Source organism: Stomoxys calcitrans, chromosome 3 (genome assembly GCF_963082655.1).
Source record: "Stomoxys calcitrans chromosome 3, idStoCalc2.1, whole genome shotgun sequence".
NCBI lineage: Eukaryota > Metazoa > Arthropoda > Insecta > Diptera > Muscidae > Stomoxys > Stomoxys calcitrans.
The window spans coordinates 189,962,036-189,978,414 of NC_081554.1; the positions used below are offsets into that span (position 1 = coordinate 189,962,036).

General features: G+C 40.5%; 1 protein-coding gene across 4 annotated transcripts in view; it reads left to right on the plus strand.

Moving 5' to 3' along the window:
• Nucleotides 1-1,994: 1,994 nt before the first annotated feature.
• Nucleotides 1,995-16,379, plus strand: part of LOC106085086 (angiotensin-converting enzyme) — a 253,968-nt gene continuing 239,583 nt past the window's right edge. Inside the window, exons 1-3 of one of the 4 annotated variants that reach the window (XM_013249120.2) lie at nucleotides 1,995-2,185; nucleotides 13,704-13,961; nucleotides 14,018-14,671. In XM_013249120.2, the coding sequence (XP_013104574.2) occupies nucleotides 13,710-13,961; nucleotides 14,018-14,671 (906 nt within the window). In that variant the 5' untranslated portion in view covers nucleotides 1,995-2,185; nucleotides 13,704-13,709. The other 3 variants (XM_013249118.2, XM_013249119.2, XM_013249121.2) reach the window with 3 other exon arrangements.

Genomic DNA, 16,379 nt, shown 5'->3' on the forward strand with positions numbered 1-16,379 from the left:
CTTCTATCCCTTTCCTCTACTATACCCTTCTTCTACTATCCGTTCCTATTTCATCTCTTTCCTTTCCTCTCTTATTTCGTTCCACTCCTTTCCTGATCCTACCCTATTTCTTTCATCCCGCTTCTTTCTTAATCCGCTCCTCTACTATATTGGTCCTCTTTCATCCAGTTTCTCTCCCATCTCGTTCTTTTCCTATTCCGTTCCTGTACTATAATAAGTTTTGCTACTCCGTTCCTCTCCTGTCTCTTTCCTCTCCTATCACCATGCTTTTCTACTACCTTTCTCTCTTATCCCGCTCATCCTCTATCCCATCCCGTTCCCACTCTATCCCATCTCGTTCCTCTTTTGTCTCGTTCTTCTCCTATCCCCTTTCTTTCCCATCCGTTTCTCTCCTATCCCGTCCTCCCATACCATCCTATCTCTTTCCTCTCCTGTTTCACTCCTCTACTTACTCATTCCTCTCCTGTCTCATTTCACTTCTGTCTCATTCCTCTCTTATCCTCCTCCTTACCTATCGAGTTTCTCTGCTATCTCGTTTCTCTTTTATCCTGTCCTGTTATCCGTCCATCGAATTGGCCTGCGTTAGTACCTGCATTCATAGCCCCGTTCGTTGCTCCTCCCACACCTCCGTTCTACTCTACGTACGCCTCTCTGTTAGCGCTTCATTTCTCCCTATCTAATTCCCTTCATCTCTTTTCCCGTTATTCTACTTTCCCGTTCTTCTCCTATCCGCCTCATCCCCTATCCCGTTCTTCTTCTTAAATTTCTATTCCTACACCTTTAAATCCTCCATTCACCTTTGTTCATAGATACTTCTATGTCTCTCTGATCAATTCCTCAATCAGCTCCGTTCCTGTCCTATCCTATACTTTCTAATGCCTTTTCTCTCCTATCGCGTTCTTCATCTATCCCTTACCGCTCCGTTCCTATTCAATTCCTTACCTCCCCTTTCCCGTTCTTCTTCTATCCTTCCTCTACTATCCATTGCTCTCCTATCCGGTTCCTCTCATACCTATCCTATCCCATTCAATTCCTCTCCTTTCCTACACCTTGGGTCTCCTATCCCGTTCCTCTGCTATGTTATTCCTCGTTCACACTCGATCACTTCCTATCCCTTTCCTGTCTCTTTCCACCCCTTTCGATTTCCTTTCGTATCACGTTCCTTTCCTTGCTTTTCCTTACCTCAAACTTTAAACCCTCCGTTCGCCTTAGTCATAGTTCCTTCGTATGTCTCTCCGATCGTTTTCTCAATCGCTCTCCATTCATATTACCCTTTATCACTTTTTTCGGTTCTTCATTCGAGCCTTTATCACTCTTTCCTTTTGTTCCACAATCCTTATCTCCGCATGTCCCATAAATCATCTCCATTTACGTCCAAACTCGACCTCCGTATGTTTTTCTTAGCTCTGACTGTTTCTTTCCTTCGTTTGTCATTTCGTTAATTTCAGGTGTCGCACTGAGGCACGCCATTCAGACTCGGCAATAAAAAGAAGGCCTGTTGTGGTATGTGAGAAGTTTGATAAAATCTCGACCCACTTTAATATGCATATGCATCGTAGATTGACTCCTCCACTCTGATTAGAAGTCGCCTGGTGAAATAGTGACTCCAGTTAGGTTGAAGTCACAAATTGTCAATGTGGTGGCCGGTGCTCAGACTCATATGAATAACGATGTTTGGTTATTCATTCATCCATTTGCTAATACTCGTGTACTCGTCTCTCATCGTTGTTGTTGTTGTTGTTGTAGTTTTCCATTGTGTGTTTTCAGACGTTACAAATTTTTGAATTTTTTTCTTTGCTTTTGTGTGAATTTTTACTTTTTATTTATATCATAGTGTTGTTTTTTTATTATTGTTGTTGTTATCATTGCTAAGGTATTCGCTGCTGTTGCCTTTGGCGCCCGCTGATTGTTATTGTTTTTGTTTTGTTTTTCACTTTTCATACTTCTAAACACAAAGCGACAACGATTCTTATAGAAAAGTTTTCGTAAAAAGATTTCAAAGTTGGTAGTAGCATTTTAGACGTGTCACAATACGGTTACGGTTTTGAAAACGACGCAAATTCAAAAGAAACAACAGGGAGGAATAAAAAGTGAAAACCTTTTAATTCTACAAACCTGACATTGTGTGCTTTAATCTCCACCCCATCGACAAAAGCTGCATAGGATAAGCAGTTGGAAGAAAATCGTGAGACATTTGTTCCAGTCTTGGCTATTGCAAATTTGAACTTGAAATAGTTGGAAAAATAAATGAATTAATAAATAAATAACAAAGGCTTAATTGATTTGATTTTTAACAAGAAAAAGGAGTGGTTTTAATTTAAAGTTTCAAAAATTAAAAAATAAATAAAAAAAAAACGCTAAACAAGTACAAAACATTCATTTTTGCAATTGTTCAAAAAAGGGATTAGTTCTTCAAAATAGGTATAAAAAGAATTTAAATAAAAACTAATAAAAAGTGGTTAATTTTTACAGAAAAAAATTATTTCATGTATTATGTGAAAATTGCGAATTATATGCATATATAATATTCTACAAAAAATAACAAAAATAATAATGCAAAAAAACAAATGCAAATCTAAAATTTTATAAAAAAAAATATCTAAAAATTTCTACTTTTAATTGGAAACAAAAATTTATTCAAAAAGTACAAAAAGTGAAAAATACCTTAAAATATAAAACTTAATAAGGATCAAAGATTTTGCAGAGTTATGATGAAAAGTGTGTCACATTTAAAAATTGGAAAAAAAAATTAAAACAAAAAAAGAAAGAGCGTGCTAAGTTCGGCTGGGCCGAATCTTATATACCCTCCACCATTGATCGCATTTGTCGAGTTCTATGCGCGGTATCTCTTTTTAGACAAACACAGAATATTGATTAAGAACTGTTGTGCTATTGGAGCTATATCAAGTTATAGTTCGATTCGGACCATAAATGAATGCTGAAAATTGTAGAAGTCATTGTGTAATATTTCAGTTCATTCGGATAAGAATTGCGAATTGTAGGGACTCAAGAAGCTTAATCGGGAGATCGGTTTATATGGGAGCTGTATCAAGCTATTGATCGATTCAGACCATATTAGACACGTATGTTGAAGGTCATGAGAGAAGCCGTTGTACAAAATTTTGGCCAAATCTGATGAGAGGCTCTAGAGGCTCAAGAAATCAAGAGCTCGTATCGGTTTAAATGGCAGCTATATCAGATTATAAACCAATTTGAATCACACTTGACATAGTTGTTGGAAGTGACACCAAAACACTACGTGCAAAATTTCAGTCAAATCGCACAAGAATTGCGCCCTCTAGAGGCTCAGGAAGTCAAGACCCGAGAACGGTTTATTTGGCAGCTATATCAGGTTATAGACCGATTTGAACCATACTTAGCGCAGTTGTTGGAAGTGATACCAAAACACTACGTGCAAAATTTCAGTCAAATCGGACGAGAATTGCGCCCTCTAGAGGCCCAAGAAGTCAAGGCCCAAGATCGGTTTATATGACAGTTATATCAAAACATGAACCCATTTGGCCCATTTACAATCGCAACCGACTTACACTAGTAAAAAGTATTTGTGAAAAATTTCAAGCGGCTTGCTTTACTCTTTCGAAAGTTAGCTTGCTTTCGAAAGACAGACAGACGGTCGGACGGATGGACGGACGGACGGACGGACGGATGTGGCTAGATCGATCTATCTTTCGTCTGCTTGATTCTGTTGAGTATCTATCTATTGGTCAAGAAGTCAACATCCAAGATCGGTTTATATGACAGCTATACCAGATTATGAACCGATTTGAATCATACTTAGCACAGTTGTTGAAAGTTATATCAAAACACTACGTGCAAAATTTCAGTCAAATCGGACGAGAATTGCGCCCTCTAGAGGCTCAAGAAGTCAAGGCCCAAGATCGGTTTATATGACAGTTATATCAAAACATGAACCCATTTGGCCCATTTAAAATCGCAACCGACTTACACTAGTAAAAAGGATTTGTGCAAAATTTCAAGCGGCTTGCTTTACTCTTTCGAAAGTTAGCTTGTTTTCGAAAGACAGACAGACGGTCGGACGGACGGATGGACGGACGGATGGACGGACGGATGGACGGACGGATGGACGGACGGATGGACGGACGGATGGACGGACGGATGGACGGACGGATGGACGGACGGATGGACGGACGGATGGACGGATGGATGGACGGACGGATGGACGGACGGATGGACGGACCGATGGACGGACGGACAGACGGACGGATATGACTAGATCGATTTATCTTTCGTCTGCTTGATTCTATTGAGTATCTAGATCCAGGAACTCTATGACTGAGATGCGGTAAGTTCAGAGGGATCTGGGTCTGAGACGAGTGGATCTGGCTGGCCAGTTAAACACGTGACGTGAGTCGTGTGGTCCCTTGTTAAAATAAGGACATACATCCTGCATGCTGGTATCAAACCTTGCCATGTAGGAATTGAGGCGGCTGCATCTGCCGGATAGTAATTGAGCCAGAACTACTCTGGTTTGCCGAAGGAGGTCAATTTCTTTAGGTGCAATAGGAGTCGGTCGTTCTCCAAGAAACACATTCACCCGGCAGCTGTTCAACGCATTTGCTACCGTGTCTGGATAAATGTTATCTAGACTCGCTTGATATGATGCTTGATCTAGAGGTTCTCTCTTGTAGCGCTGGACCTTACGCTCTAAATCATGTAGATCTACTTTAAGCCTTATGGGCTGTGGATACTTATGCACAAGATGATGATTTGGATGGTCTCTGCGATAACAGTCCAAGAAGTATTGCTTAGACAGCATGGGTAGGATCTTTGCACTAGTAGGATCTTTGTCTACTGATGGAGGTGGTCCACGTGAGAACTAGGAGACAGGCCCTTTGCAGTATGAAGGGCGGCATTCTGACAAATTTTAATATTATTCCATAGCGTGTCACAGAGCTGACGAGACTACACTGGCACTGCATAACTTACCACGGACCGACCGTTTGCTTTGTTCGTGGTCAACAAGGTTTTTTTTTGTCAGAACCCCAAGTGCTGCCGGCAAGTGACTTTCTACTTTTGACTTTATCGAAATTGCTGTTTTATGTGGGGAGAATGTGTAAGAGCTGTCAAATGTGACGCCAAGTATTTTGGGACACTTGGTGATCGGTATCGGGTGGACCGGATACGTAGAGACTGGCTAAATCATATGCTTAGGAACAGGTGGATAAATTGCGGGTCCCATGATATAAATATAAGGGAGAAAGTGGTACAGGGCTCGCCACATGGGGGCATTTTATCGCCACTGCTTTGGGTGACCACCACAAATAATCTATTGAGAATGCTGACTGAGGAAGAATTTGAATCCGTCTGCTATGCAGACGATGTTATGATACTTCTTAGGGTAAGGATCCGAACAAGCTATGCAGAAGGGCCGAAAGGGTCTTGCATATGGCATATAACTGGGCTAGAACCAGGGGTCACAATGATAATTCTGTTCACGAGAAGACGAAGCTGGGACAATTTAATGCACCACGTTTCTTCAATAAAATAATTTCGACATCTGACAAGGTCAAATATTTAGGAGTGATCTTGGATAGGAAACCTAATTGAAAGTGTCACATTCAGGAGCGTACTGAGAAGACAGGCCTTAGGCTCGAAATGGGTCCTGAATTCGAGGATAGTCCACTGGCTCTACAGAAGCGTGTTTAGAACCAACTCTTACTTACGGCTCATTAGTTTGGTGGACTGCTATGGAGAAAAGTGCAGCATTAGGACTATACAATAAGTTCGGAGAATATGTTGTCTTGGCATAGGCGGATCGATGAGGACCAGGCCCACTAGGGTGGATCGATGAGGACCACACCCACTAGGGCACTGGAAACTTTTCTAGATAACCGATCGATTGACATACAGATTAAAAGTGAGGCAGACACTGCGGCTATGAGACTTAAGGCGATGGATGAATGGATTGAGGATGGGAGCAGCTCATACTACGGCGGTATAATCGAGGCGACGATAGGAAACCTGGAAGGAAGGGAAGAGGTTTCCAATCGAATTCCTGAGATGACACTTGAGGTCGAGTGTGAGGCACAGCTGCTAGCGGCACAGTCTTAGACTGACGGAACCTTAGTATTGCCATCTGGAAGCTCATGCTACACGGATGGATCCAAGATCGGGATAAAGAGAGGACCTGGGGGTTACATTGAGAATCCAGGGACTGAGATCTGTTTTAGACTGACTGGCCATAATACGGTCCTGCAGTTGTGTGGTACTAACGCGAGTGATATTCACACTCGCGAGGACGCAGAGTGTGAACATCTTTACGGACAGTAAAATGGCCATAAGGGCAATAACCACCAGGAGGGAAAAGTCAGGAACAGTCTTGCAGTGTAAGAAGGAGATTAACATCTTCTCTGAGGATGGCACAATCCGCATCGTTTCGGTGCCGGGCCATAACGGAGTAAGGCCAGAGAACTGCCGTCGATAAACTTGGTTAACCTGAAATCTTTCAGGTCGACGCAGTCCGATTTAGTACGTGGGTGTCAAACGCACATGTATTGTAACATTGTGGAACAGTGACACAGTCGGTAGGATGGCTAAAATTCTATGGGGTGATCCGGATAGTGAGAGGAGGAGGTGATTACTGAAAGGATGTAAGAAGGAGGTCAGATTAGTTTTTAGTTTTATAACGGGGCACATAGGAATACGAGATCACTTATGAAAAATCGGTGCGGCTAGGAAGTCACTCTACGGTGCTTCGACTTCCTATCCCTAAATTCCACAAATAACCGGAGATCATACAGATAATTCGCAACCCAGCCTTTCAGTTCTGGATGGAAAGACGTATGGGCGATGTCCTCAAATAGTTTGGAATCGCTGTCCGATAGGTCCAGTGCCACAAGTACCGTCCTATCTCAAGGCCTGGGCAAATTAGTGTCATGGCAAATGTGTGATGGCATGCAAAGCGCTTGTTAAGCTATGCAGTCTTGCAAATCCATGCTGATGCTCGGCGAATGGAAATTCTCTAACGAGGCTCAGGAGAAGTAGTCGCTCAAGCGTCTCGGCTATTGGTGGGAGTTCGGTATGTACTACTCCCCTTTACTGGGATCCTTCACAGGCTTCAGTAGCGGAATCACTCTGCCCATTTTCCAGATATTGCGTACGTAGTGTTCAAACACAGGTAGATGACAGTTGTAAGGTTCTCAACTCCAGGTTGTTGCAGATTCTTTAGCATCAGTGTAGAGATTCCGTCGGGGCCCTATGACTTGGAGCCGTGGATGACATTCGTAACTTCGTCCACGGTGAATTGTAATGGCTGTCATTCGCCTTGGAGACCACGGATACGATGAATGGCTATCCTCTTAGCTCTGCCACTCTCGGGATGCATAATAAATTGACAGTTGAACAACCTGGCGCATCTTTTCGTATCAATCACAGTAACGTCGTCAAAAATGACTGAGGTCCTGTCATCCCGTCTACCAGGGTTCGAGAGTGACTTAACAGTAGACCTCAGTTTGCCGAAAGCGGTAGCTAAGTTACATTGCTCCAAGTGTTCCAGCCACAAATTCTGCTTATGTTTGTTGACTACCCTGTGCATTTCCAGATTTAGCTCGCTGATTCTGGGGTTAGTGGGTTCGTGCAACAAATCCCATTAAGCACGTCTACTGCTCGTCTACTACTCCCTGCGCCGTTAAACTGGACCGCACTTGGGTTATTCGACCGACTGGTATAAAGCGAGCGGCTGCTGCGTTAATGACAGGAAGGTGTCAGTTCATTGAAGTGGCAATTGGTATAATCTCTGAAGCCGGTCCAATCGGCCTTCTTCTGATTGATAAACGTCCGGCATTAAGAGGTTATGAAGTCGGGCGGTTGGTCTATGGTGAGAATTATGGGGGATTGGTCTGATCCCAAAGAAATGATAGCTTGCCAAGATATGTCACCCAGGAGATCAGGGAATGCAATTGAAATGTCTGGTGAGCTGCTGCACCTCCTCGTAATCCTAGTGGGGGCAACCTCATTCACCGTTCAAAACATGGATCCTTCAATCTGCTCTGCCAAAGCTATACCCCGCTGATTGTAACCTAGGATACAATGCCATAAAACGTGATGCGTATTAAATTTTCACAGAACCAGATGATTATGGCCAGATAGTAGCTCACAATTACCAACCAGCGGTGTACAAACCGTTTTGGGAGTTGATACCATCTATTTATTTTGTGTTATCTCCATTTACTGCCAGACCCACTCTCATTGATTGTCTTTCGATTCTTTCAAAGTCTGAAGTTACTACTTTAGGTGACCGACACATGGTATCGATATCGTCGGCAAATGCGATTGGCATTTGTTTTCTTGTGAGTGGTGTGCCACGTTCTCCAGCTGAATATTAAAGAAATGACACGATAAGCTGTCCCCTTGTCTAAAATCTCGTTTGGTATTGAATGCTTCGAAGAGATTCTTTTCAATTCTTACTGAGGAGTGTGTATCAGCAGGTGTCATCCTAATTGATTCTGCAGAGATACCACACTCAGACATGGCTTGATATACCTTTGAACGTATAGGACTTTCGAAAGCAGAGCGGATTTGTAGTCAATGGTTGGTTTTGATTTGCCCTTCTCGGGTCTTTTTTGGGATTTGGCGCAGTATGAATATCTTGTCTATGGTGGTTTTACCAGGTCTAAAGCCGCATTGCTAAGGTCCAATTATCACATTGATAATTGGATGGGGAATAGACTTATTCCTTTGTTAGCTCATTCCGTCTTGTCTCCTTTCTTGTATGCGATGGGGAATAGACTTATTCGTGTGTAAGCACATTCCGTCTTGTCTCCTTTCTTGTGTACGGGACATAATATGCTGTGGTTCCAATCATCGGGTATGCATTCTTCTTCCGGTGCCTGTCACTTACGGTCTTAAAAGGTTCATCGGGCAACCCATCGGCTCCTGCTCAATATGCTCACAGTGACGTCTTTACATTTTCTTTTCTTTCTGCGGGATAGACATTGTTCCTCTCTTCTTTTCTTCCGATACCTCTTTCCTTCTTCTGGCCCGATTGCGAGGTTACTCTATATGCCGCATTTTTGGCTACAGTAACATTTCGACACTCTTGGTCTTACCATGTGTTTCTGGGGGAGACTTCTGGTGACCAAGTACGGATTTCGCGGCATTTTTTATGGTTTCTTGGTGCCGAGAGATATCCCAGGCAATTATTAAGCGGATGAGTTTGAGAGACTAGGAACTACCTTTCATATTCTGGGGGAACTGAAATCTGGGGGTATGCCTCTAGCGACATTTAAACTAAGTCTTCAGGATCAGGCCCGAAGGGTAACGAATGATAGATGGTCACAAAGAGGGAGCTGCGAGAATTTCAAAACTATGTGACCTAATCTAGACTCGAAGAGGTCTACCGCTTTGCTGTCACTGGCTAGAATAGACGACTCAGTCATTGTTTCCGTCATGACAGGTTACTGTCTGATCGGAAAATATTATGACAGACTGAAAATTGCCAGTAACGACTTTTGCCGAAGCTGTGAGGACATCGAGGAAGAAGAGACTAAAGAACATCTGTTGTGTTAATGTCACGCACTAGCGGTCAGAAGGAGTTCCACTTTAGGTTCTCGTTTCTTTGAGATCTTGTCTGATTTAGCGGATGCTAACATTCGCAAGTTGTTGGACTTTTTAAAGCAATTTGGATGTTTCAACGGTAGGAACAAGAAGGCATCTTCCTTCTCCTGTTTCTGTGGTATCATATTGGACGAAAACGTCTAAGTGAGTCTGACGGCAGACCGCCTGTCCCATAGACAGGCGGCTGAATCGACTTAGAATCTCAAGAGTAAATTTAGAGTGTATGTACTCTGCAGTCTCCCCGATCATTAGATTAGTTACAAACGAAATGACGAACTAAACCTATCGCAATTTTATGGCATAGGGAATAAAACGTAATAAGCAGAAGTTAAAAATTTTACAATTTTAAGCCTCATAACATATTTTGAATTGATTTTAGTGAGAAAAATGTTTTCATTTTCTAACTTCCCCTCTTAGTTTTATGAATCAATACAATTTATTATCAAAATTGTTTAGAAGAAAGTGTTAACTCTGCGAAAGAAATATGTGTCATAACCCAGAGAATAGTTTCAAGTATTTTGTTGTCTTAGTCTTAGCGGCCACCTAGTATTTTCTTTTGGGCTTGAGGGAAAACAAACAAATTCTTTGTTACATGTCAAATGTGTCGACTTGCCTGCTGAAGTGGCTGTGAAATTGGTGTGTTTATTTACTTAACCAACTATGAAGGTTGAAACTGCATCATTCGTTTATTCAATGGCTCAGTCAGTCAGTCGGCAAGTCATAAAAATGGGTTTGTGAGATTTTTTATTATGGGTTTTCTTCAAGTTTATGGCAAGAGGGGGGATTTTTTTCACTGGCTGCAATGAAAAAGTATGTAGTCATGTTAAAGTAATAATGGATTTATTTTAAAGTTTTGTGTAACCAAATGGGTAAAATTTCATTCTAACAAGTAAAAGCGTGATAAGTTAGGCCGTGCCGAACTTTGTATAACAACCACCATGGATAAATTAACCATCCTTTTCTATAACAACTCCACTACCATAGTAATAGGTAAATTGGGGCTGGTCTGGATCATATATGATTCAGAACTCTGACCGAGAATTCTTATAAAAGTCATAGTTTCAGCGAAATCGGGCTTAATGGATTAAGACTCTAATTTGGAAGATCGCTCTATATGGTAGCTATATCTTAATAAAGTCTGATCTCGACCATATGTCGGTCAGATGACGGGAGGCTTGATACCAGTCACTGTATCAAATTCCAGCGAAATCGGGTAATAAAAACAGCTTTTTTCAGCTTAAGACCATTAATCGGCAGATCGGTCTATTCGGCAGCTATATCTGAATAAAGGCCGATCTAAACCATATTTGAATCGCATATTGGCAGGCTTTAATCAACACTTTTTCAAATTTCAGCGAAATTGGATAAAAATTGCGGTTTTTAAGGGCTTAAGAGCCCCAATCGGCAGATCTGTCTATACGGCAGCTATAAATAAACATTGTCCGATCTGGGCCATATTTAGTTGTAATGACGGAAGTCTTAAAAAAAACACTGTTTCAAGTTTCAGCAAAATCGGGTTATAAATACAGCTTTTATTGGCCCAAGACCCTTAATCGGCAGATCGGTCTATATGGCAGCTATATCTAAATGCAGTCCGATCAAAACCATATTTGTGTCGGACGTCGGAAGGCTTTAAACAACTCACTCAAAATCGGATCATAATTGCGGCTTTTATGGGCTTAAGACCCTCAACCGGCAGATCGGTCTATATGGCAGCTATATCTAAATATTGTCCGATCTTGACCATATTAAGGTGTGGCGACAAAATTCCTAAAAAAACTCACTGTTTTCAATTTTATCAAAAACGGATAATAAATGCGCCTGTTATGGGTTTAAGACCCCAAACAAGCATATCGGTCTATATGGCAGCTATATGTAAGTATGGGCCTATATGGGCCATATTCGGTTTACAACTTTCTGTTTTAAATTTCAACGAAATCGGATTAAAAATGAGGATTTTACGGGTTCAAGACCCTAAATCGCCAGATCGGTTCATATGGCAGCTATATCCAAATGTAGTCCGATTTGGTCCATTCAAGAACTTAACCTGCGATAGAAGAAATACGCGTCTGTTCAAAATTTCAACTCAATATCGCAATTTTTAAAGACTGTAGCGTGATAACAACTGACGGACACACTGACGGACAGACACACGGACATCGTTAAATTGCCTTCGAGTTTTTCGACGATCCGAAATATATATACTTTATAGAGTTGGAAATGGATATACCCCCTTCCCCATGGTGTTGGGTATAAAATTACAGAAGGACAAACAAGTTAAAGCATGATAAGTTCGGCCGGGCCCAAAACTTGACAACGCACCACCGTGGATTGTGCTAAAAATTAAAAACAAAAAATAAATTTAGTAGAAGGGCATATACCAAACTTCTGTCAACCCAGCAAAAATTAAAGCTTGTAGAAACCGAACAAACATGATTGGAAGACCGGTTTATATGGGAGCTACATCAGGTTATAGATTGACTTGGGCCGTAGTTGACACAATTGTTTGAAGTCATAACAGAGCATTATGTGCAAAATTTCAGCCAAATTGCAGGCTCAGGAAGCCAAATCGGGAGATCGGTTTATATGGGAGCTTATCAGATTATAGACCGTACTTGGCACAGTTGTTTGAAGTCATAACAGAACACCGCAAGCCAAATCGGACAAAAATTGCGGCTTGTAAAGTCTCAAGAGGTCAAATCGGGAGATCGGTTTGTATGTGAGCTATATCAGGCTAGAGACAGATTTGGACCGTAATTGACACAGTTGTTGGAAGTCACAACAGAACACTAAGTGCAAAATTTCAGCCAAATTGGATAAAAATTGCGGCCTGTATGGGCTCAAGAAGTAAAAACCGGAGAACGGTTTATATGGGAGCTAAATATATCAGGTTATAGACCGATTTAGACCGTACTTTGTGCAGTTGTTAGAAGTCATAATGGAACACTACATACAAAAACCGGACAAATATTTCAGCTTCCAGGGGCTCAAGTCAAATCGGGAGATCGAGAGCTATATCAGGTTATGGACCGTACTTGACACAGTTGTTGAAAGTCATATTAGGAAAATACGTGCAAAATTTCAGCCAAATCGGACAAAAATTTCGCCTTGTAAAGACTCAAGAAGTCAAAACCGGAGAACGGTTTATATGAGAGCTATATCAGGTTATGGACCGATCTGGACCGTACTTGACACAGCTTTTGAAAGTCATAACAGATCACTACTACGTGCATAATTTTAGCCAAATTGGACAAAAATTGCGGCTTCCAGGGGCTCAAGAAGTCAAATTGGGAGATCGGTTTATATAGGAGTTATATCAGGTTAGAGACCTATTTAAACCGTAGTTGGCACAGTTGTTTGAAGTCATAACAGAGCATTATGTGCAAAATTTCAGCCAAATTGGAAAAAATGGCGGCTTGTAAGGGCTTAAGAAGTCAAAACCGGTGAACGGTTTATATAGGAGCTATATCAGGTTATGGACCGTTGTGGACCGTACTTGATACAGTTGTTGCAAGTCATAACAGATCACTACATGCAAAATTTCAGCCAAATTGCGGCTTCCAGGGGCTCAAGAAGTCAAATCGGGTAATCGGTTTAAATGGGAGCTATATCTAAATCTGAACCGATATTGCCCATTTGCAATCCCCAATGACCTAGCTTTACGCTTTCTACCGCTATCCTGATTTCGACGGACGTACGGACGGACATCAAGATCAAGAATATATATACATTATGGGGTCTTAGGCAAATATTTCGAGGTGTTTTAAACGGAAAGACTAAATTAGTATACCCCCTTCATATGGTGGTGGGCATAAAATCAAAGAACTAAATTTGTCTCATTCAATAACTGAAATCTGCAATATTTGCATACTTAAAGGGTGCAAGATCACCTTAGGGGCTATATAAGTACAGCGAATCAAAAGGTTTAATGGTGTATTTGTAAACTTTGGCATAGCAAATAATGTTTTCTTGAGATTTTTATTGGGTTGCCCAAAAAGTAATTGCAACCCAATATCAGGACACCCTAATATAAATTCAAGACATTTTGTAATTATTCCATTTCTTTTTTTATTTTAGTATCTTGTCTCCTGCCAATATTTAAATAGGCCAAAATGTTTCATAAATATTTAAAATCTCTGCTATGTGTCATATGGACTCTCTATAGTCCAGTGCTGGGCAAAGCACAGGCTAGAGCCCAATTGGAATTGCCACCATTGCCAACGGCAAGGCCAGAAGTCTATTATAACGGCTACACAGTTCAAACGACACCAGCACAAGCTTTGGGAGATCTAGATAGAGATCAAAGATTTGGCCCACCCTATGCAGAGGATTCAAGTGCGGATGATGGATCAGATGATTTTAGGGTAAGTTAGTTGTTATAGAAAAACCCTGTCTCAGATAAACTCTTATCCATTTTCAGAATGGTCAAACCTATGATGAGCGCATGCGTTACGGTTTCAATTATCGCCCTCAGCAATATCAACAGTTCAATTCAAGCATTACCAATGATTCGCCTTTTAGTGATAAAAATATCTACAATACCCAGACGCTGTTAAACGATCGCTATGGCAATGGGAATGGGAATACCAATTACGATAATAACAATCCATTAAATCATCATACCTACAATGATCGTTATGGCCATAATGCTTATAACAGTCAACAACAGCAACAGCAACAACAAAATAATCGCTACAATTATCCCAATAACAATAATGAGAATAATGCGACTCCTCGTCCCCCTTCATTTCAATACATCAACAATAATCCTACCACGCCAAGCTATAATCCTCCCATAACCACTTACAATCCCAATAATCCAAATAGTCCTTATGCGGGAGATCGCAATCGCTTTGAGAATCCCTTTGATCCCAATCAGGATCGTTTCAATTTGAATCAACGTTACAATGATCGTCAACGCTTTCAGGATGATCGTCGCTATCAAATCGAATTGGAAAAGTTAAGGAATCTATTGGTCGAAACTGATCAGCAGGGATCACAGGAATGTACAGCCAATGTGGCAGCGCAATGGAATTTCGAGACGAATGTCAATCAGTTTACACAAACGGAAGCGGTAAGTAATAAATTTTGGGAGTAGGGGAAAAACGTACTCAGGGTAGAAGAAGGCAGATTGGTAAAATGTTTGGAATTTCGTTACAAAATTCGCCATAAAAACGATTTTTTTTGGCTTTAGAAAAAGTTGTGGAAATTTGTTTCTTATATAAAAAAATTCTTGAACATTTGGGTTTACAGAAAAATTTTTTGGATTTTGCTTAAAAAATTTGTCTAAATTAAATTTTGGAAGAAAATTCCAAAAATTAAAAAAAAAAAAATGTATAGTAAATTTCATCGAAATTTGGTTTTAGTAAAAATTTTTCCGTTAATTTTTTTTGAAAATTCTTTTTTTTTTGCTAACTTTTCCATCTACGCCTTTGTTACTTGTCTAGAATAAGCATCATGAATTAACATGACTTGAAATTCGTATTGAGATTTGAATTAATTGTGAAAGGGTGTGTTATGCCAGTAAAAGGTTTCAAATTTCCGAGATGAGTGTATCGACATTAGATGACTAATTTTAATTAATTATATGCTCCATAACAATCAGGAATTATTCATAGATGCCTTTTGGCTAAAACTAAAAGTTCCTCATGAAATTTAATTCCAGTTGTTGTCGGCTTTTGAAGCCGTTTATGATTCATTTGCGTGTCCCAACGTTGCTAGATGAATTGAAAGCTTCTATATTTGAATTTTGAAGATTAAATTTCTCACAATTACAAACAGCAAAAGTCACATGTAAACCTTTATGCAAGTGCGTTTTTATTTCTTCTGTACAATTTTTATAAGATTTTTTCTTCCAAAAGTTTCCCATGTCTCAAGGTTGTGTAGTTGTCGATTAAAGAGGGGTGGAAGGGTTTCCTTTAATCATTGTCGCGTGGGGAAATTGTGGTTGGAATTTGTTGGCGTTTTTATTTTTTGTTGTTGTGGTATTCCAATGTCAACAAACTAAAATGATTGGCTTTAAGTCTAAAGAACCACCTCACACAAATGAACTCGAAGTGACCTTAAAATTTTTGCTATCCTACGAGGGGGGTTTAAATGAATTTTTAAAACAGAAAAAAGGGTGGATTGAAAAGCCGGGATTTTTTTAAATATAGTTTAAATTAAAACAAGTAAAAGAGAGCTAAGTTCGGCCGGGCCGAATCTTGGGAACCAACCACCATGGAATCTGCTATAATATGGAAGCTATATCTGGTTATAGACCGATTTGGACAGTATTTGGCACAATTGTTGAGAGTCATAACATACAATATTAATTAAATCAGATCATAATGGCGGTTTCCAGGGGCTCAAGAAGTCAAATCGGTAGATCGGTTTATATGGTAGCTATATCAGGTTATAGACCGATTCGGACCGTACTTAGCATAGTTGTTAAAAGTCATAACAGAACACCACATGCGAAATTGCAGCCAAATCGAATGAAAACTGAGGCTTCCAGGGGCTCAAGAATTCAAATCGGGAGTTCGCTTTATATAGAAGCTATAACCAAATTTGAACCGATATGACCCAATTGCATTCGCCAACGACCTACATCAATATTGAGTATCTGTAAAAAATTTAAGCTTTCGATCGCTATCGTGATTTCGACAGACGGATGAACGGATATGGCTATTTCGAATCAGAACGTCGAGACTTTATAGGGTCTTAGACGAATATTTCAAGGTGTCACAATCGAAATGACTAGATTAGTATACCCCCATCCTATGGTGGTGGGTATAAAAAGT